The 23,224-nt window shown below is 37.4% G+C and overlaps 1 protein-coding gene and 1 long non-coding RNA gene across 6 annotated transcripts in view; one reads left to right on the forward strand and one right to left on the reverse strand.

Moving 5' to 3' along the window:
• The window catches only part of VEPH1 (ventricular zone expressed PH domain containing 1), a 125,248-nt gene that overhangs the window by 79,237 nt on the left and 22,787 nt on the right, over window positions 1–23,224 (forward strand). For 4 of the 5 annotated variants that reach the window (XM_034439138.3, XM_087872547.1, XM_087872548.1 and 1 more), the window contains 2 exons: window positions 10,058–10,197; window positions 15,774–15,908. In XM_034439138.3, the coding sequence (XP_034295029.2) occupies window positions 10,058–10,197; window positions 15,774–15,908 (275 nt within the window). The remainder of the gene's footprint in view (window positions 1–10,057; window positions 10,198–15,773; window positions 15,909–23,224) is intronic. The other variant, XM_087872546.1, reaches the window with a different exon arrangement.
• LOC148113053 (uncharacterized) lies at window positions 2,452–4,525 on the reverse strand. Its single transcript, XR_015728493.1, has 2 exons — window positions 4,427–4,525; window positions 2,452–3,439 (listed from the first exon to the last, which is right to left on the reverse strand). It is a non-coding gene; the product is annotated as an uncharacterized LOC148113053 (long non-coding RNA).

A 23,224-nucleotide genomic window follows, 5' to 3' on the forward strand; every position in this document is an offset into this window, starting at 1 on the left:
CATAGGCCCATAGGCCAAGAAGCAATTTTTTCAATTATTTTGCAGCAAAATGAAATTGTTTTTATTTATATTGGCAAAGGCTAAAGTTTGTTTCTTCTGAAATGTTGTTTATTTTGAAAAATAAATTCTACAACAGTTCAGTACTCTTATATTTATTTACGTATATTTGCAAATCCATGCATGTTAAATTGGAAATAAAGTTCTGTAGAATGTGTACATTCTAAAACTGGGCACTATAACTTGAAGTTCAATTCTGTCCTTGGAAACTATAACTACATTGCTGTAAAAATATTGCCTTTCAAAAATAATACTTTTATTTTTACTACGTGATTTCTACTTTTTCAAGTGTTTATATTGCACCATATAGTATTGTATATTTTGTGATTCCCCAGTTTTTTAAAATATGTTTAATTGAACTGTTAGCTAGATTTCTAGCCTGTTCTTTTTCTGAATATATCTGATAGAACATTATTGGTTTTCCATTATTACTATATAATACTGCAAATATTGGTTACATTGATTCTTGAAAAAACTCCAATTCTTTAAACATACAGGAAATCTAGGGAGTCCTCAACTTACGACCACAGTTGAGCCCAAAATTTATGTTGCTCAGCAAGATATTTGTTAAGTGAGTTTTGCCTCAATTCACGACTTTTCTTGTTAAGTGAATCATTGTAGTTGTTAAGTTAGTCACACAGTTGTTATGTGAAACTGGTTTACCCATTGACCTTACTTGTCAGAAAGTTGCGAAAGGTGTTTACATAATCCTAGGACATTATAATCATGATAAATGTGAGTCAGTTGCCAAGTGTCTGAATTTTGATCACGTGACAATGGGGACGCGGCAACGGTTGTAAGTGTGAAAAATGGTCATGTCACTTTTTTCAGTAATATTGTAAGTTTGAATGGCCACTAATGAACTGTTGTAAATCGAGGACTACCTGTAGTAAGTAATCTTTAAAAATGAACAAGAGCAGATGAAAAGTTATTGCTACAGGTGTGGTTTACACATCATTGTTTCTTTCCTAAGAGACTTCTCACTTATACAGTAGCAATTTTGTGATGTTTCTTTGAGCTGGTTCACATATGGATGAGGGGCAGTTGAATATATAAATGAAAATTGGAAAACAGTTGAACAGGAACATAAACCAAATTCAATTAGTTGCCTCAGAGTAATGACAGCCCATTCAGACATGGGAACATCCCAGGGTTAGGTTCTACTCACATTTACTACCAGTTCACAATGGGATCACGTATGCGCAGAATGCCGATAATGACATCTGGGGCGGTGGGTGGGGCCTCCCGCCGGTTTTACTACCGGTTCTTGCGAACTGGTCGGAACCAGGGACAACCCACCCCTGGAACATCCATATTTCATATCAGCCATGGACTTTTCATGAGTGATATTAACAGATAATTATACACACTGTCACGATTACATTGACAAAAGGACCTTGATTGTTCAAACTTGTCTTAAGCTTCTTCATTCTACAAAATCAGGGCAGTGCTGTCCTGGATTTGCTGCGATTGGCTGGTGTTATGTTTTGTGCTGTACTGTGAGATAATTGGTACCATATGATGAAATAGATGGAAAAGATCACCGCTCCCCTGCAATGCTTGCTTCTGGAACCTTTGATAAATTTAAGCATGGCATGAGCCAAAGCATGATTGAAGACAGATGGTATTTGACTAGCTCCATATAACCACAAACTCGCAGAGACACAGAGCAACATTTCTGAAGAGCTGTTGTATTTTCACTGTGCCAATTTCAAAACACCAACCAACCAAAAAAAACCCCACAAAAAACTGGCTTTCTATTATATTTGATATTAAGTTCCGTATCCCAAATTCTGTTCCCATATTGTAGAAAGTCACAGGCTGACAAAGATGCACACATGCAAGTTGACTTTTGCGATAGGATTTTAGAACCAAAACCAGCACAATTAAGGAAAAGATAATCTTCTGAAGATTGATCTGCTATCCAAATAGCTAAATTCAGAGACCAGGAGCAAAGAGAGGGTTTTGAATAAAGAGAGAATAAATTATTTAACCCTGAATCACAACTCCTTAGTGGGGGGCAATGGGTACGCACAAGAATTTGTTCTCCTCCAAACAACCTCCCAGTGGAGTTTATCACTCTAAATACCACTTATTTTAATATGGTAAAGATGAATTTAAAAAAAAAAAGCATAAAGAGGGAAATGATTAGGAAGCCATTTGAAAAATTTTAAAAAGTATTATAGTATAACTATTTCTTGGCTTTTTAAAATCTTTTGCAGGCCATTAGAGTCACTTTGATGAGATGGGTGGCTGTATAAATTGTCTAAATAAATTATATTATTTTTTGTATTTATATCCCACTGCAAACTAAAAGGACTCAGCAGCTCAAAAATCAAAAACATCAGTAATTAATGCAAAAACCTAAAACTATATAAAATTTCCAACAAGAGCTGGTAGTTCAGTAACCATTTATATATAACACAACCTTTTGTCCAAATGCCTTTCAGAGGAGCATTGTTTTCAGCTGTTTTTCAGAAAGCACTCAAAGTAGGACCTTATCTAATTAATTATGGAAGGCCATTCCGGAGGATTGGTGCTCCTAGTGAAAAGCAGCACTTGTGAAAAGATCAAATTGGTCAGGCCAAGGTTAGCAGGAAAATGGGTCCTTAAGTGCTAAGTCATAAAAGCCTTTAAAAGTTGAAAACACCACTTTAATTTGTTCCCCTAACCAGGGGTGTCAAACTCATGACCCCTGGGCCAGATGCCTCACACGTTGGCCACGCCATCCCCATTTTAGCGAAGGGGGAAAAAGTTGTGATATGTCACATGACAACAACATGTCATTGCGAGTTTGCCCTAAGCCAATAGGTAACTGGTGCAGGTTTTGTAGCACAGGTGTAACAACTAACATACAGGCTGCCTCACTTGGAACCAATTGCAGCTTTTGTATAGTCTTTAAAAACAATCCCATGTAGCTGTGATGGCGAACCTATGGCACGCATGCCAGAGGTGGCACGCATCACCCTCTCTGATGGAGCTGTCGCCCCAGTTCAGCTCTGCTGCGCATGTACATGCACCTCCTGCTGGCCAGCTGGTCTTTGGGTCTCTGCTGCGCATGCGTGGGGTGCATTTGCTGGGTGCACATGCAAGGGGTGGGGCACATGCGGGGGGCATGCGTGCATGCACCGGGGTGTGTGCAGGGGGCATGCATGCATGTGCAGGGAGGTGCATGCACAGGGGCTGTGCATGCATTGCATTTTGGAGGTTCAGGCACGCTTTGGGCACTCGGTCCGGAAAAAGTTAGCCATCACTGCCATATAGAGTACTTTGCAGTAGTCCAGATCAGATGGTGATGAGAACATGAGTCACTGTAGCAACTTCTCTCACCCAAAGTAGGGTTGCAACAGGAGAATCGGCCAAAGCTAGTCATATTTCCATCCTGTAAAAAAAGAAGAAGCATTTTTCTATATTTACTTAAAATAGCCTTTTGTTTATTTTATAGGCTGTTTGACTCCCAAACAATTCTTGGAGGCTGCAAGTAAAAAACCAACATATAAAGAATATAATCAACCAGAAGAGCAAAATAACCACCACTGCCCCCCCCCACAAAAAAAACCCAAAGTCAATCAGATCACAACAAAACAATACAGGGGCTCTGCAATCATTCTTACCCTACTGCCTAAGAGAACAAGCAGGTTTTCAGTAGTTTCCTGAATGGCATTAGGGTGGAAGCCATACTAAACTGTTACTTAATATATGTATATATGCATAGTTATCTCCATATCTGAATATCTCCAATAATATTTCAACAAAATTGTGTTTAGGGACCCCCATCCTTATCGAGTTACTAATTTGGGAGAAATTGTTTTTGAACAATTACCTAAGTAAGTATGTTTTGGTCCTGTCAACTGTTGATAGGACTTCATAGGAATAATATCACAGGAGAGTCAGGTCTGACCTTCCTCTGAAATAAAAAAAAAACCCTGTAATGTACATGATGGTGATCCAGGTGCCAGTTCCAAGCAATCAAAAGTCTCCTTTTAGAGCAGGGGTATCAAACTTGCTGCCCGCAGGCCAGATGCGTCACATGCTGGCCACGCCCACCCCCATTTTAGCGAAGGGGGAAAAAATTGTGATACATCATGTGATGACAACGTGACAACGCAAGTTTGACAGAGTATTACATATAAAAAAATTCAGTTAGCCCGACATGCTACTGTATTATTATTATTATTATTTATCATATTTGTATACCACCCTACTCCCGGAGGACTGTAGAATTGCAGCAAGTTAGAATTACATTTCATTTATATTGGCTACTCAGACTGTGCTCTGTAAAAACTGTCTTGTAAATGAGCAACCACAAAAGACTCTTCGCTACATTCTAGGAAAAACATTAGGACATTTTCTCTGTTGAAAAATTTACCTTTCTAATTTGTTACTAACATTCTTCGAGAAAGCAAGCAGTCTATATTTTGACCTTATTTTTAATATAGTAGTTAGCTGACTTAACTCAGATGTTTTTATAAACACTGTGGCAGTGGTGGGTTGCTCCTGGTTCTGTCTGGTTCTTTAGAACTGGTAGTAAAAGCAGTGGGAAGCTCCGCCCACCTGCCCGGATGTCATAATTGATGATCTGTGCATGCGGTCCCATTGCGAACCAGTAGTAAAGGTAAATAGAACCCACCCCTGCACTGTGACTTATCAAAATGCTCTGTGTGGGACGCTTTTCATTGACAATTTACTAATTGATTCATGCTTTAGAAGTTGAATGAGTTATTTTTACTCTAATTGCCCTGAACAATATTATTTTAATTACATTTTAATCCCATCTCTTATTGACGAACATAAGATCACATACGGTCCATAGTGCTCTCTTCTCCAACTATTCCCCATATCAATCCTGTTAGATCATTTAAGAGGAGAGCGTGAGTCACCCAGTCAGGTTTCACGGCTTAGAGTGGAGTTAAACACAACTACTGTTACCAAATTTTTTCTTGGACATCACTATTTTCAGTGTTCTCAGTATGCTGTTGCTATGCAGTGCCATAAGCTCTTACTGCATCCATGACACCACCGTTAGTATCAATACGCTAAATCCAAAGAACAGATTTAGATGGGATTAAATCCTGTTTAGTCTTAAATTTTACCAGTCAGTTTCTTCTTTCCCATCACACACTAGCATATCTTTAAACTCTGACTTTTATCTGCATTCTATGCCAAAATGAAAGCTTGTTAAGCTTCAGAATATGTACAAAGTATGTACAGTGTACAGTAAGGCTTGCAGACCAAATGGTTGTAGGTTTTGGGACCACTCGGTTCCAAGACTAGTTTACCTTTGTCTTTGAATGGGGTTGTATTTCCCGTTTCAAGGGTGGTGGGCAATCTGGGGTTTTCTTGAACTCACAACTCCTGCTCAGTGAGTTGGCAGGTAAGACCAGGAAGGCTTTGCGACAGTTTCATCTAATGCTTCAGTTGCACCCTTTCCTAGATTGAGAAGCCTCTCAGTCCCTCATGTACTTGTCACTTCATGGCTTCACTACCGCAAAGCACTCTACATGTCCCACTTGTAAGATGCAACTAATCCAGAATACAGTGCTGTGGAAAGTTATGGACACGCTTTGCTATGACCATCTGATATCTTTGCCCCAGTAGCTGCACTGGTTGCCAGTTTGCTTCCAGGTATGATTCAAGATGCTGGTTATAACCTATAAAGTCCTTCATGGTATTGGGATCCAGCTGAAGGACTGCCTATCTCCTGTGGTATCTATCCAGGCAATGCAAATTAACGAAGTTGGCACATTTGAGATCCTTCGAACAAAAATGCTGTCTATCAAGACACAGCAAGTTTGCCTTCTCTTATCACAGTGCCTGCTCTCTGGAATGAGATTCCCCCTTGAAATCCTGATTTTTCCCTTCTTGTTGGCATTCTGAAGAACCATAGAAAACTGGATGTTCTCCCAAGTCTTGGGTTGGAGTAGCTGGCTGTCAATTGTTTGTGGAATGTTTCGGGGTTTTCTGGCTTCAACAGTTTTGCTTTTCTTTGTCTGAGTTTGGTTTTATTGTTTGTTTCTCTCTGTTTTACTGGAGGTTTCTTTTTTTATTGTTTTTATGTATTGTGAGCTGCCCAGAGTGGTTTGGAGCCAAGGAACATCAAATCAATCAGTCCATATGTGTAAACATAATGATGTATTTCTCATGTGAATGGTGTATCCTTCAATCTTTTTTTAAAAAAATCCTGAGTCCTGTTAAAATATTGTGCTTTTGAATATTACATATAAAGTAAATATTAAATGCAGTCTGGACACAGAACAGAGATTCTGGTCAAGTCTCAAAGAATTAAAATAGAGGAAGACTGCAGGCCCAATTAAACACATGAGAAATAAAAAAGTGAATATGTCAGCAATGGTAACAGCAGCATAAAAGTACTGACGGTATATTAAAAAGAGATATGTCCTCATTTTATATTATATTCCCCTCATAATCCCTGTCCTTCTCACTTTTTCCCCATAGAATGTTCTTTCTAACATTGAATATTCTTTCAATAGTCAAGCGTCTACATGACCAAATAACATCCCTGCAACCTGCAACACTTCAAAGTGATATTAAATAAGCCTACCATATGTTGTTGATTTAAAAAAAATATTTCAGAGCATGATGGGGTCTTTTATTATGTGTGTGTTTCCTACTGCTTAATGTATGGTTTATCATAAGGACTCATCACTAGCCATATGGCTTTCATTATTGATTATGTTCCACTTATTACTAAACAAATAGATGTGGTTTCCATTGATCCCAAAATATTCTGTGATAACATTCATGGTACTTCCAGCTGGTACTGGACACATCACTACAAACTCAAATGATTATTTTTTGCTGTGTTTGTTAATGAAATAATAATATTGAGATTCCTCTCTAAAGTTTAATTTAAATGTGAACAACTCTGGTTCATAGGTTCTGAGTCTTCTTATATGATCAATTAGGGGTTTTTATTAATAATTTAATTAATACTTTGATTAATATGAGGCTCAGTGCCATAAAAACATGATTATTCCTATCTTTTGTGTCTCTATACACTTTCATGTAATGAGCATCTCATTACACTTTTGTTTATATAGTATATTCTAACTAGATTTTTCCTATCAGCGAGTAATGGTTTATTCCACTATTACAAATAAAACTTCAGTTCCTAATAATGGCAGTATATTATGTTTGAATTGAATAATATATTTTACACCATAAAAGTCCATTCAATGAATATAATTTAGAAAGCTTTTTACTCAAAGAATCCACCAATTAATTACAACCAGTAATAAGCGGTAATATAGCCTTAATAAAAATAAACTGCACATCTTAAAATATTTTAACAAGCAACAGGTGGAAAGCTTTAAAAGCAGTGGTGGGATTCAAATAATTTAACAACCGGTTCTCTGCCCTAATGATTTCTTCCAACAACCAGTTCACCAAACTGCTCAGAAAGTTAACAACCGGTTCTCCCGAAGTGGTACGAACTGGCTGAATCCCACCACTGTTTAAAAGGAGACTCCTTCTAGCCTTCCAGATTTCATTGCCCAGAATTCCCCCAGCTACTATGGTTACTGCTTAGAATTCTGGAAATTAAAATAACATATCTGGAAATAACCCAGTTTAGATAAGACTATAATAAAAGCTAAGCTTTCCATGATGTAATTTATTTGGTCAAAAAAGTCCCTCAAAATTTCCTAAGGATAAAGATGGCTTTTACTGGCAACACCAGTCATTAGAATAGAATAACAGAGTTGGAAGGGACCTTGGAGGTCTTCTAGTCCAACCCCCTGCTTAGGCAGGAAACCCTATACCATTTCAGACAATTGGTTATCCAATTTCTTCTTTAAAACTTCTAGTATTGCAGCATTTACAACTTCTGGAGGCAAGTTGTTCCACTGATTAATTGTTCTAACTGCCAAGAAATTTCTCCTTAGTTCTAAGTTGCTTCTCTCCTTGATTAGTTCCCACCCATTGCATCATGTCAGGTGCTTTGGAGAATAGCTTGACTCCCTCTTCTTTGTGGCAGCCTCTGAGATATTGAAACACTGCTATCTAGTGGTGGGCTGCTGCCGGTTTGGACCGGTTCAAGTGAACCAGTAGTTGCAACCTGAGGATGGGCCCACCCCCACCCCCGCCCACCCCGCCAACCCTCACCCATCCACCTGGGTGCAATCCCATGCTCACATTTCCGGTGCTGGGCGAACTGGTTTTTACAGTATGTGATGCCCACCTCTGCTGCTATCATGTCACCCCTAGTTCTTCTTTTCATCAAACTAGACATACCCAGTTCCAGCAACCATTCTTTATATGTTTTAGCTTCCAGTCCCCTAATCATCTTTGTTGCTCTTCTCTGCATTCTTTCTACAGCCTCAACATCATTGAAATGTAAGATCTATAATTTAGTGCAATATGGTGATCAGACTTTCTCTCCACATACAACGCTAGTCTTAAAATGTAGTTGATGTTCGATTTTGTGTTCTTTGGCACAATGGCAATTAAAAAGGCATGCTGTGTTCCATCAACCACAGACATAATATCTGGCATTCAGCATAGAACAGCTACTGCAATGGGAGAATAGCTGAATAAATAAATTCTTCTTCCCACCCCAAAAAGAAAAAGAAAGGAAATGTAGAACATCTCATTTTCTCACTGTGGTAGCAAAGTCCTAGCGTTATTGTTCTGTATTTTGGCCCATTTACCTAATTCTGCTGACTGGCCATTATGTTTAGAAACTACAGGTAGTCTTCAACTTACGACCCCAATTGAGCCCAAAATTTCTGTTGCTAAGCGAGACGTTTGTTAAGTGAATTTTGTCCCATTTTACGAGCTTCCTTGCCATAGTTGTAAAGTGAATGACTGCCGTTGTTAAATCAGTAATACAGCTGTTAAGTGAATCTGGCTTTCCTATTGACTTTGTTTGCCAGAAGGTCACAAACGATGATCACATAACCCTGGATGCTGCAAACTGAAACAGTCATAAATACGAGTCAGTTGACAAGCGTCTGAATTTTGAGCATGTGACCATAGGGATGCTGCAACAGTCATAAGTATGAAAAACAGTACCATTGTAACTTTGAACAGTTACTTAATGAACTGTTTTAAGTCCAGGACTACCTGTATACCTTGAAAAGCTGGATAAGTCAGATGCCCCATATAACCCAATGGGGGAAAAAAATTACCGTTCATTTTTACTGCAAGTGAAATTTTCCATTTGCAACATACCTAGCAGAAAGAAGAGGGCAGTGCAGAGGGCATGGCAATATCACTGTCAGATTGCTGGAGACTCCAGGCATTCTATAAGCAATAAGATGGATTCCACATCTGATAATGCCATATTCTTCTGCTGTGTACCACTTACACTGCATCTCCATCTTGAGAGCCGTACTGCGCAGTACTGCAGGCTACTTCAGCTGACTGCTAGCTGCAGTTCAGCAGTTCAAATCTCACCAGGTTCAAGGTTGACTCAGCCTTCCATCCTTCCGAGGTCGGTAAAATGAGGATCCAGATTGTTGGGGGCAATATGCTGACTCTGCAAACCACTTAGAGAGGGCTGTAAAGCACTATGAAGCGATATATAAGTCTAAGTACTATTGCTAAGTGCTATCTCCATATATGAGGATGAAGTTTAAAAAGTGGAAGTAAATCAAAAGCTTTATTTACTTTTGTTGGCTTATACTAGCTTGTAAGGAATTATCCTTTTGATTAGAACCTTGAGTTATGCTATTTCTATAGAATTAAAACCATTCTGAGGTCAGGAATTTGTTTTGAATATTAAAACTGAATGACTCTCATTGTTATTTCATGAAGTGTTCTTCATAATTTAGACCATAACTATTGTTTAAAACAAGAGATCCAGAAATGCTGCATCAATTTTACTTTGGTTCCTTTCTATTGTAAATTATGTTGCAGTAAAATACAAAAGTTATATATAAAGATAGCCAGCTGTAAATCTAAAATAGTAATGTTTAGACAGACTTATAGTACAGCTTTATTTATTGTTGGTATTAATAATATGTGTATTTGTTCCTAGATACAGTTAAAAGTTGTGTAGCAAAGTTGTCCTTCAGCTGTCCCCTGAAAGGTCACTACTGCCTGTACAGTAAATCCGGTTTTGCTCTTATCAGTCACCAGCCTCAACTTTGGATCCATATCATGTTTCTCTTTCAGCAGGTATGTGCAATATGAATATAAATCTCATAATCATTAAAGTAGCTGTCAATTAAATTCAGTGTTAACTGTAATCCCTTGAGATATGTTGATGTAAATCAATGTTGTTCTGAAGATACTCACCTCCAACTCCCAGGTTGAAAGTTCAATCCTAGCCAGTGAAAGATGTTTCTCTATCAGAGTGCAAGGAGAAAATATCTGCTGTGAGCTCCACGTAGGCATCAGGAAGGGCATCCATCCAGTAAATGCTCAGCTCCATTCAGTCAGTTCAAATCCCCCCGATAAAAAGGATTACAGGATTGTAAAAGTTTTTACATAGGTAATTAGAAATACATTCAAAGAAAAAGAAAAAATATAGAGAGAGGTAAATGTGGAAAAGAAAAAAAAAGAGAAAACAGAGAAAACAAGATAGAAAAAAGAAGCAAATAAAAGAACAGAAAATATGAGATAGGATGGATGCATGGATGGATGCATGGATGCATGGACAGAGATAGATCTTCCAATTTTTCTCTTGGCAGTTATACATATAATATTGATCAGATCTCTCTCTCTCCAAGATTTCATCATAATTCCCTTCTTTCTATTATCAAAACCATAAGTCACAAAGCATCAGGATTGTGATATTGATATTGTGAAGTGTTATATATTTATTTATTTCATAGACGAAAGGGAAATGCTCAACTACCAAGCAACACTATAACAAATTATTCAGATCATTTAATTAAGGTGATAGCACTGCTTGATACTTCCTACTATTAATATACAGTTGTTAAAAGTCTGGATAGTTATACCAATTTTTTTCTTAATGAAAAATTTTCCTTTGCCTTAGAAAATAATGGGGCCAGATTAATTTAGGATCCTACTTCCTTGAATCAAAGGTAAATTAGAACTAATGGGTTCACAGACTTTGATCCATATCTAATATGCTCGTCTATATCAACATGTACTGTAGTTTGAGGAATGAGGTCTAGAAGAGCTAATCAATTGGAGTTCAATCAATTGGTGAAGCTAATTATGATTTCATGTTGATAATAATTTTATGAACTACTTATTATTATCGAACATTCTCTTTGCTACAATATAGGTGTGAATAAAATATAACTGACTTTAAAAGTAGATTAAAAGCAAAATCATATTGTGGAACCACTGCCAAAAAAAAAAAAAAGCATTAGAAAAAGCAATCCATGATCTGGCTTCCCAAGACCTACCTCCAAGTCTTGCTGAAACAGGTTTGGGGTATCCAGTGTAGCAGCTTTTTAACATGAAGTTCTAGTGGAGAATATCAGCTTCAGGTTTTGACAGTAGCTTCAGGTCCCATTCACAGTATGGGAGAATCACTTTCCTGTGATGAGTTCCAATACTAATGAATATGGTTTGATATTATAATCACACTGTTGAGTCAATCTTATTGCCCCACTCCCCCTCTAAATTTTCAGTAAACTCACACTGTGTTCCAAATTTACTAGTGTGTAAGCCTGATTATTTTTTGGTCTCTGCTGGTAATAATGTGTATGGTAGTAAATTAAACTTAATTAGATGTAAAGAGAATATTTATTTGCATTCAGCCACAAACAGTTACTTTAGTCCATAATTGTTCTCATTTAATGAGGTTCCCCTTCTGCTGATGGAGCTGAGTGGAAATTCTGGGGTTTCCACTCCCCAGAACTGGGGAATGCTATAATAATTTTCATTTTTAAAAATGTAATTCTCTTTCTCTCCTTAGTTCACGAGGAAGCCTCTGTACATGCATCAAATGATTCTTTGCTCTGATTTCTGTTATGCTTTCGCTTGCTGATCATTCTATAGAATCCTAGAGTCTGGGCAAACCAACATTTATGTTAGAAATTTTCATTATTTCATATTAGAAATGTCATTATTTTCATTATACTATAAATACAACATTTTATTATGGACTGGAAGTTAAATTAAGATGCCGGTAATTTCCATATAGTTGAGTGGTATGTGCCCATCTAGGAGTGGACATTTCTGAATACAATGAATTTTACCTATTAAAAAACATGTATCAGTTTATATTGTTTTGTTTATTTATTTATTTATTTATTTATTAAATATACATCAATATCAATACATGAACCGTGAGGCATCTGGGTATCATTCATTTGAATACAAGTAGTAATGATAGTATTAATATTATTTGTTGTTTAAATCATACTTATGTAATTGTAATAATATTCTTATACATATTTGTATTACAATATAAACCTTCATTATTTGTCCCACATTTTAGTCCCCCATTCTAATAACAATAAGAATATCATTAGAATGTACATAGTATCACCATCTTTCAACATCTAAACTTTATATCTAGCTATTACTTTTAATATATTATATAAAAATATGCATAATAATATTCCCCCTATTTCTTGTATCTGCCTCTATTCTAGCTCCTAGTAAAGCCAATCTTGTGTTACAAAATATTTCCTCTATCTGTCAACTCTTGTCTGTTTTAATATTTCAATTCTTATTCATTTTTTGACTTGCCTCCCAAATTCCTCCCTTGGGTCTTCTCTATCTATATCTTACCTATTAAAGTATTTCTTCCATCTCTACTATCTTTTATTGCCAAACCTCCAGAGGATCTGCCCAACTTTCCATTTTCTTTTCAAAGATATCTTTCTGTTTATCTAGTATCATTTTCTGGTCTTTTAGCATATATTTTCCCTGAATTGCTTCATAAGTTTTTATTACCTTCTCCCTCTTATCTTCTTGTTTTGTTTGTTTATTTAATTCTGTCTTTTCCCCTGGTCTCTCTATTGTCTCCTCTATTTCCTGGGCTTTTTGATCATTATTCATTATCCCTTGTGGAGCACTTTCTAACTTCCCATTTATGTTATTCATTAAGTCCATTTTCTCCCTGTGATTCCTTGTCATAGTATCATGAATGCTTTGAAACATCACCACCAATTCTTTTTGCAACACACTTATTTCCCCCTGCTGAAATATCTTGCCTTCTTTTTTGATAAATCCAAATATCATTCAGTAGTCTGTCAATGTTCTATCACTGCCCCAGAGTCTCAATTACTTTTGCCCTCAGAAAGTCGATCTGGAAACCATTTACTCAGTCCTGATGTTGCTCCTCCGGAAATACAGTAATATGGTACTTTATGTCCCACAATTAGTCAATTTAGCTCTTTTTAGATAATCCAGGAAAATTTCCAAATGTCTCCTCAAATCCCCACTATAAGTTCAACCATAACTCCTGATATTTAAAAGACACTTTACTTAGATGTTTTCCATATTTTCAACATTAGAGCTCCAGTAGTCATGGAATAGATAAGTATAAAGCAATAGATAGCACAGCAGTTCTCCAGGTGTTATTTCCACTTTCTCCTCTGTTTTATCAGTATTTTTCTCAGGGTTGTAGGAATATAATGTGTTCCATTCACCAGTAGATGGAGCCTTCCATTTAACTTCAGCATTGCATAGATTCTAACAAGTTCCATTTGTATTTATTCAAACAAATAATCAAAATTCTGACAAGTAATTCCAGCATTTTAAAATGCCTTATTGCCAATAAAAATTAGAAATCCAATCTTTTTATGTTTTTAAAGGTTTTGCGCTCTTTTCTTAATATCCTTTTCTTTTCATTTGGGTCTATAATTTTTCTCTCTGTAATTGTTTGCTGCTTAAACAAACTCTTCAAAGGGTCCCTTTTCCAAAGTTTATTTTCTTTAGGTTAGGTTTCAGGTTAAAAAAAAAGTCACCTCACCCAGTTCCAGTCACTATTCATCCACACCGCTCCAGCACAGTCTTTGTTTCTTTGGCTGCCCCAGCTTCACAGCAGCCTTAATGACTGTCTCTTCTCTTCATCATCGGATGAGAGGGAATTAGCCCTGGATCAAGCAGGAGAGCTGTTGCTCTCTGCAACCTGCAGGGCACCCCTCCACTCTTTGTCACCCCTACAGAGTGACCTTAGCCCCTTATGGTGCCTTCCAATGAAGGGATTCGGCGCAAGTTTGTGGAGCCCCATTTTTTGCATCCAATAATGATGCAATGTCAACCGGACATCCTCTGTGTCAACTTATATTGTTGATCAGTTTAATTTGAAAATACATAATTGGAAGTAAATCAGGAAAACTAAAATAATATTGTTTTCTAACATGAAGCATAATATTTCAGCTAGATATAAATGATTTTTTTTCTTTGAGACTGCTGTAATTTGAAAGAAGGGAGTCAGTCCCAAACTTTTCTCTTTGCTCATTTTAATAGTTTCAAATCTTTGTAAATACTGCCTATGGAGATTCTATGGAGATATTTGTAAGTACTATTTAACCATAAGTTTGTGTTTAACAAAAATAGCAAAGAGAAAATTTTGTTGAATCCATTTGATTGTGGCTCTAAGAATTAGATTTTAATTTATAGATGAATCAATGTGCTATGCTATGATAGATGTTTAGGTTGTGTTTTGCTGAAAAGCTGCTTATAGCATTGATAAGATCTTTTATAAACACAGTCTATAAAATTGCAGGACCACAATTACACCACCATTTGCATTATCTTGCACTAATGCTCAAAAATGGATTTGTCAAAATCATGAAAATCTTTACATTCATTTAAACATCAAAAGTATGTTGATTGTTTTGTTCTAATGTAATCCATTAATCCAAATATCTAATTACAATAGTTACATAAACTCCCAAAGAAGCTATGCCACCATTGAAGCAAAACAGTACCAGCTTCATTTGAGAAAGACTTTCTGGATATTCTTTCACACTCACTCCAAATATTGTCCTCAGTACTCTGAACATAGCTACTGTGAGCAATATCTCATATAATTAAAAAATTATATAGTTTAAAAATATCAGGCCAGTGGTTATTGATTATGTGCCATCAACATGTTGACTCTTAGTGACCATATGCTGTAGATAGATTTGCTCCATGATGATCTTTCCCTAATCTGGCCTTTCAGGCCTTATAAAGGAGCACTCATCAGTACAGTAACTGAATCCATCCACCTTTCTGCTAGTCAACCTCTTTTTCTCTCCTTCCACTTTCCCAACATTAGACACCCTTCCAAACCTATCCAGACAGCTAGGTCCAAAGTTTTAGCCTGGTCATCTGTGTCTTGAGTGACAACTCTGAGTTGATTTGTTTGATGATACTTTTGTTAGTTTTCTTGGATGGCCATTCTTGGATGGCCATGGCCTTGGATGGCCATGGACAAAATAACAGAGTTCAAAGGGACTTTGGAGTTCTTAGGTGTCCACTCCAACATTAAAATTTTAAAAAACCATGAATACATTTCCTATCCTTTTTCAAAGTCCAGCTTTCACTTCCATAGAGTGTCTCAGGAAATTCCATATCTTGCACAATTCTGACGTTATGCATCATCACAGCATTTTAATATTATTTCCAAGGACTTCACAGCTACTCTACCTAATGCTAATCTGTAGCATATTTCTTAAGTTTTCCCAATATTTTTAGAACACTCATTTAATTATCAGTTGCAAAAAATGTTCCCTTGTAATGTCCAATTTCATCTAGAGATGCACCCACAATTGAATCCTGAGGTACAAATATTCTTTTCAATCAGTACTGCTTTTCTTTTTGTCCATTAGGGCTTGTTCCCAGAACCATTGTCCATGCAGAATAATTATTTGCAAGTCCTGAACACCTTGTGGGAAAAAACCCAGCTTAAGGGAACACATAGTTTTGAAACTGCAATGGTGCAATCTACATTTCCACATAAGAAGGTATTTTTTTCTTATGAGCCTTCAAAGGGGTGGGGTTTGTATGTATTGTCTTTATTTACTGCAAGAAAAATCAAGACCATGTCTCTGAATCTGCATATAAATGAAAGCAGTAAAATCCTCAAAGTTGGGATTTTGAAGGTGATGTTTATTGTTTGATATATGAAGCCTTCAAATGAAAAATGATGGAAAACGGTTACAGAGGATTACCTTCATCTCATTCCTCTTTGTTATATGTATGATAATCATACATGGCTGGCCAATTATATGAATAATTTATAATATTGTACTTTTTGGTTAGTAAGGTTTTGATTGCTCTGGCCTCCAGAGTTTTAAGCTTGTTGTGATCTCCAATATCTTTTTAATCCCTTTCTTTTATATACATTGTTTTAATTTATTGTATCTCACTCTGTGTTCAATCAATAAGCATAAAGAAATCTTCTTCTGGTAAATTCTTGTTATCCTGACAATAATCCTACTGTTTCTTGGCTATAGTTCTGTTTCTGTAAACAGAACAACAGTTTCTGTTGCCTTTTTCTCTATTGCCCAGTCTGGCCTACAGCCCTGAAATTCCCTTGTGGTCTCCCACCCAATTCCTAGTCCTAAATAACACAGCTTAGTAGCCCAGCCCACACAAGCACAGTCAATTTCTATTTGCTGAGATGGGTTAGAAATTTCACTGTATTAATAAAATAAGCATATTTTGTCTCTGAAGGTCAGGAACAAAAGAACGAATATCCTTTAATTTTTCCCCATGATGCAGCATTTCTACATGTGATTGCTATATGACAGCACTAAAATATATGATCATAGAAACGGAATAACAGAAGGAACTGTGGAGGTCTTTTCAAGCAGGAGACCCTCTATACCAGGAGTCTCCAACCTTGGCAACTTTAAGAGTTGAAGTCCACAAGTCTTAAAGTTGCCAAGGTTGGAGACCCCTGCTCTATACCATTTCAGATAAACAGCTGTCAAATCTCTTCTCCACCAATGGAGCACCCACCGCTTCTGGAGGAAAGCCGTTCTACTGATTAATTCTCACTGTCAGGAAATGTCTCCTTAATTCTAGGTTGGATCCAAAGTTGAAGCAGACTAACCTATTCCTATAATTGTTCAAATTCTTTTAAGAATAGTCTGTTGGATGAAATTGGGAACCATCTTCCTTATGAAATCAGAAACCATCTGCCAGATACCTTCAGGAAGTACTAATTTCCTTCTCCCATTGTAGATCTTCAGCAACTGTTATTCAAAAATATACTGTCTATGAAAATCCTACTAATCTGCCATAGGTAACATTCATTGTCTTGCATGACTAGAGGACAGTGGCAAAGCAATACACAGAAATTCAGGTTCTGATCTTTGCAATGTTTCCATTTATGCCATCTGTTTGCAGAAATGTCTGAGTTTTCTCACTAATCTCTTCCACATGCTGTTGATATATGAACGGAAAATGCAAATAAGCTTTTTTCTTATTTACAAAGAGAAAGGAGGAAACTCATTTCAAATAGCAGAAAAACTATCATAATGAATTGTTTAGTTCCCTTTTGCAAAGTCACATAGTTGTGGGTTATGGCAGGGACTCCAGAAGAGTAATTATTTGCGCAGGCTCTGTCATATCAACCTTTGCCCTTTGAAAAGATTACTGTTTCAAAGCAATTGCATTTTCAAAGATTGTAAATAATATTGTTTCAAAGTCAGTGAAGAATTTCTGGTCAAATCTATTAATCTTTAATTGGGTTCAATTGAATCTCCAGCATGGAATCTGTTTAAAACAAAAACATATTTGAGGTAAGCCTTGTCTGCCTACAATTTTTCTTTTTTATAACAAGAAAAAATATATTTGCAACCCTAACTTCAAATTGCATAATTAAAACCAAGCAATGAGAAATTCTTTCTCAATCCTTCAGTGATGTGTTGCTTTAAAAAAAAAATCTAGAAAACTTTTAGACTAGAAAAATGCTACTTCAGTCACGTAGAAAACCCCAAATGATGACTCTTCATCAAGGAATGTTATCATTTCCTGCTTTGATTACCAAAGGCTTTTGTTGTTGTTTTTAGTTGCGAAGTCATGTCCGACCCATCGCGACCCCTCATCAAATACTTATTAAAGGCTCCTTGGTTTTATTTGTTTGCTACCCATCTTGCAAAAACACTAGAAAATTCCTGGAAGCCTGGCACTCTGATAAATTAACCATCAATAAACACATAGACATAAATAACATCTACCTATTGTGCAAAAGAGACCATCAACAAGCCAAAAAGGGAATCTAAGAACCAAAATACGTTCTCACCAGCAACCAACACCCAGATGAGTATAGATTAACTTCAAGATTAACATCAGACCAACAATTAAGTAAACAATACCCCAATCAAGGAACTGCCAAACAAGCCAACAGTAAACAGCCTATCAAAGAACCTCTAAGATCGCCCTACCAACACTGACAGGGCAAGCCACTAAAATAATAAACTAAGAGCAAACCCCATTCCTTACTAGCAATGATTATGCTACCTAGTTAGGATAATGAAATGTCTGCAAGAAAACGACCAAGCTCAGAGAGCACCAAGGCCCCTCACGTCAACCCTGAGCTACAAATATTCTCCTTTATTCCCACACATAATCTTTGCCTATAATATAAAATCTTAATTTTCTGCCACTTCTCTTATTTTCTTACCAAGAAAGAAAAAGGAATAGATGAGAGTATGGTGGAGTAGCCACAAGATTTTTTTTCTGCTTGGTAGCATTAGGTGAGTTTCTAGAAGGAAGGCTACAAACTCAATCTGGAAACATTGCACTCACTTCCAAGGAAGTAAGTTTCTGATTGTGCCTTTAAACTTATTTAATTCTAAAATTAAGGGACTCTGTTTGGCATTGGTTGTTTGTGCATAGAACTATGGTAACTATCCTGCTGAGTTCCGGCATGATGAAGAGAAGAATTGCAATTTTACTTTCAGCTCTGTGGCAACACATCTGGATTATATCCAACAAGATCTGTATCCATTCCCTTCAGATATGAATTCCATCAGCATGCTTGACTGCATGAATTGCAAGCATGAGGGCAAGCATAGAACTAATTTGACATTTTCAATCTACATATAACTATTATTGCTGTGAATATGAAGTTATTCCATACCACATTATTTTTGCTTCCTTTGTAAAGCTGGAAACATATTAGACTCAATTGCTGATGTAAACACATTTTAACAGGCCATATAGCCTCCTTTGGCAGCAGGCCAGTTAAACTGCCCTGCGACATAAATCTGTCGGACTCCACTGGTTTCAAGACAAGAATATCCCTTTGCAGTCTAGCTTAAACAATTTTCCCTGAGAAAATACTTCTAACAGAAAAGTGAACGTGAAGAGGTAAATTGATGAACAGCAAGGAAAAACTAAATAAATCTGATTGGGGTGAGGTGGGGTGTTGTTTTAATTTACAGCTGGCCAATTTTAACATAATAAAACACGTCAACTATGTCACTCTGCTACACTTAATCAGAAAGAGCCAGATGTTTTATATCAGTCAAATAATTTTAAAATGCCTGGCATTCTGAACATGACTAAAAACTCTTCACTGGGAATTCTTTTTAAAAGTGTTTTAAATATTTCCTTTTCTCCCTAGTTGATTGAAATAGCTCTTTTAAACATTTGTCATAATTACTCAGGGGGTAGAGAATAGGAAAACCTTATCCTTCACTATCTGGCATGGTTTCCTCAACCTGGATAAATGTCAATCTTTGCTGGAGACCATGAATATATTTGATTATATTTTATTGTGCTTTGTAGGAATTGCTGTCAGGCATTTACATATAGTCACTCTTATATCCTAGAGCAGTGTCTATCAGCCTTGGCAAGTTGAAGATATGTGGATTTCAACTCCCAGAATTCCACAGCAAGCCTTCTGGCTGGGGAATTCTGGGAGTTGAAGGCCACATAGCTTCAAGCTGCCAAGATAGTGAATTACTGTGCTAGAGTGTCCACTTGCATATCTTCTGTGCAGGGACAGAAAAAAAAAATTGATTCCTTCACAATTTTTAGATAAATCTACCAGTTTTGATTCTGACAGATATACAAAAAATACCCAGCATGTAGATGCTTAACCAAACATACACTTTCCAGGATTTTGCAACGTAGTTCAATATCTAGCAATAGATGTGGAATGGGACAATTTACCACAGTTGACTCACCCTAACTAACTCGCTGTGATCAACTCAACATGGGTCAACTCTCTGCAGGACAATTCAATGTGGGATAATTTAAGAGAGAGACAAGTGAATTGCAGCGGGTCTTGCCTTGCTTTGGGTTTGAACCTTCTCAAGTTAGAAGTCCTCCAGGCTGCAGTGAACCAGAGCATGGAGTCCCAGTGGCCTGTCAGCCAAGGCGTGTGCTCCATCGACCAAACCATGGAACAAATGTGGTACAGCCAGGTAGTCCCTGTGCAGATCCAGGCCAAGGGCACAGTGCATCTGTGAGAGGATGCCCGCCACCGCCATTTCTTCCTGGCATGCCAGCTGCAAGGGCCAGCTGCTTTCCTGACATTCAGGTACTGGTCCTCTACCTCCAGCCTTGCTAAATGCAAAGGGATGGAAGGAGAAGTGGTGGGCTTGGAGTTAGGTTCAATTAAGGTTCACTTGCACGGAAAGGAAATGGGCAGATTTGGAGATGAGACTGAGAGAGGGGAGAAGGGAGGCATTGGACAGAGACAAAGCAGACACACTGGAGATGAAAAAAGAAACAAGCTCAACCATGCCCCATGCTCCTAACATTTCTACTGGGGAGCCTACTTTTAAGCAAACTTATCGATCACCCCAGAAGTAGGCATACAAAATTAGCCTCAAAATCTCGACAGCTTATTCACCGCCATTTTACCATTTCTTATTTTTGTTTATGTGGTAGAACTACCCTGTTTCCCCCAAAATAAGACATCCCCTGATAATAAGCCCAATCGGGCTTTTGAGCACATGGCAGTAAGGCCAAGCGCTTATTTCAGGGTTCAAAAAAATATAAGACAGGGTCTTATTTTTGGGGAAAGACAGTAAGTAGATTGAAGTTTGAAGTGTTGCTTGATTGGAAAAGCCTCAGTTTAGTCAATGTATCGCAGTTGAATGGTCAATTTACACAAAAAACGAGTTTAGGGGCTTACAGAGGTTTATTCTAGCTCTGGTGCTCTCTCTGTCTGTTTTTAAGGCAAAAAGAATGGTTTTCAGGAGTGGCAGATCTGGCAGACACTTAACCTGAAGGTTGCTGCTGTCAGCCCATTTTTTCCCCATTTAGCTCCTTGTGGCAGAGCGGGAGCAAATGGGCTGATCCTGTGAATCTCCAAGGAATCCTTCATTGACCAGCTGGGGAAATGTCCCTGACCGATTAAGATTTTTTTTTCTGGCTAAGGAAATAGCCCCAGAGAAATCTGAGACCCCTTTTATAATGAACTCAACAAAGATCCCTGAGCGATCCACTTCCTCTTCCAGTTCTGTGCATTTGTTGGGTCCAGAAGCACAGGACCAGTCCCTAGATGTCAACAGAGCAGCTGGCCTCTGGCAGCTGGCAGTGGGCATGCCAGGAAGAAGCAGCAGTGGCAGCAGGCTTACTCTCACACACGCACCACACCCTCGGTCTGAATTAGCACAAGGACTATCTGAGTGTGCAGCACTTGCTCCACGGCCAATAGAGCGCGTACCTTGGCTGATAGACCACTGGGGCTCCTTACTCTGGTCTGTCTCCAGCTTCAAGGACTTCTAACTTGAGAAGATTCAAACCTAAAGCAAGACAAGACCCATGCAATTCATTTGTCTCTCTCTTGCGTTATCCCACAATGAATTGTGCTCTGGCAAGTTGTCCCATGGCAAGTTGACTGTGGCAAGTTGGCCATGGCAAGTCAGCCATGATGAGTTGTCTTGAACCTAATAGATGATGGTAGAAAAAAATGGCTTGCAAAAGTTATGGATACCAGGAAAATTGCCTAGAAAAATTGGTATACTTATAGGAAGGTCATATAAATATGTGAATAAATATTGATGCACTTATCTACCAAATATCAGAATTCAACATTCTGTTGTAAGATGAGCTACTAAATGCAAATTAAATTGGCAGAACCATCCAGGTTCAACCCCTTGAGCAAGATGCTGAACTAGAAGACCTCCAAGGTCCCTTCCAACTCAGTTATTCTGTTATCTGTTATCTCTGAGTCACTCAGAGGCAAAATCTGTAATCATCATAAAAAAATGTGTTCCTTCTGTGCAATCCTGTGAAGGCTTCCTTAAGTTCCACTGAATTTAATGGGATTTCCTTCTAAATGCATATGCACAGAGTTGAGCATTGTGCATATAATTGTGAGTTATTAATATTTTAATATTAAACTATTAATACTAATTGTTAAAACTGTTGCTAAAACCCAGTGTGTTTACCTTCCACTAGTATAATTATAAATTTAACCCATCAAATATGTATAAATTATTTCAATATTTAATTATGTACTTATTATTGACTGCTGCATGTGACCAAATCCATGTATATCAATCAAATCAGTCTGTATGACTGTTTTTAAATAAATTTGCACCAAGGGTTGTATTCTAATTTTCAGTTATGTACATGTCACAGAAAATATTTTTATAGTGTAATTCAAATTTGTTAGTGCATAAATGTTTCCAGCTGTATTTATATCCTTACAGATTTCTGGTCAATTGCTTCATGGATATTTTCAAAGGACAGCAGTTATGTTGCTTTTAAAAAAAAAACATTGCAATGTTTTCTCAATTCATTGCAAAATCATTTGTATTGGCATATAATGTTGCTTATCAGGGAGAAATTACTCATTCCTATACTTTTAGAGATCCATGAAAACTAACAAACAATCATCTTTTATTTACCATAAGAAGTAGGGCAGCTACATTTATCATTCATGTTTAGCAGGAAAAAAACATTTTTTTTCAGTAGAACAGATCCACAGTTCATTATAAAAGGTAAAGGTTCCCCTCGCACATATGTGCTAGTCGTTCCCGACTCTAGGGGGGGCGATGCTCATCTCCGTTTCAAAGCCGAAAAGCAAATGCTGTCCAAAGATGTCTCCGTGGTCATGTGACCAGCATGACTAAATGCCAAAGGTGCACAGAATGCTGTTACCTTCCCACCAAAGGTGGTCCCTATTTTTCTACTTGCATTTTTTACATGCTTTGGAACTCCTAGGTTGGCAGAAGCTGGGACAAGTAACGGGAGCTCACCCTATTACACGGCACTAGGGATTTGAACCGCTGAACTGCCGACCTTTCGATCGACAAGCTTAGTGTCTTAGCCACTGAGCTACCACGTCCCTTATACAGTTCATTAT

Source organism: Pantherophis guttatus, chromosome 6 (assembly GCF_059756535.1).
Source record: "Pantherophis guttatus breed Tessera chromosome 6, ASM5975653v1, whole genome shotgun sequence".
NCBI lineage: Eukaryota > Metazoa > Chordata > Lepidosauria > Squamata > Colubridae > Pantherophis > Pantherophis guttatus.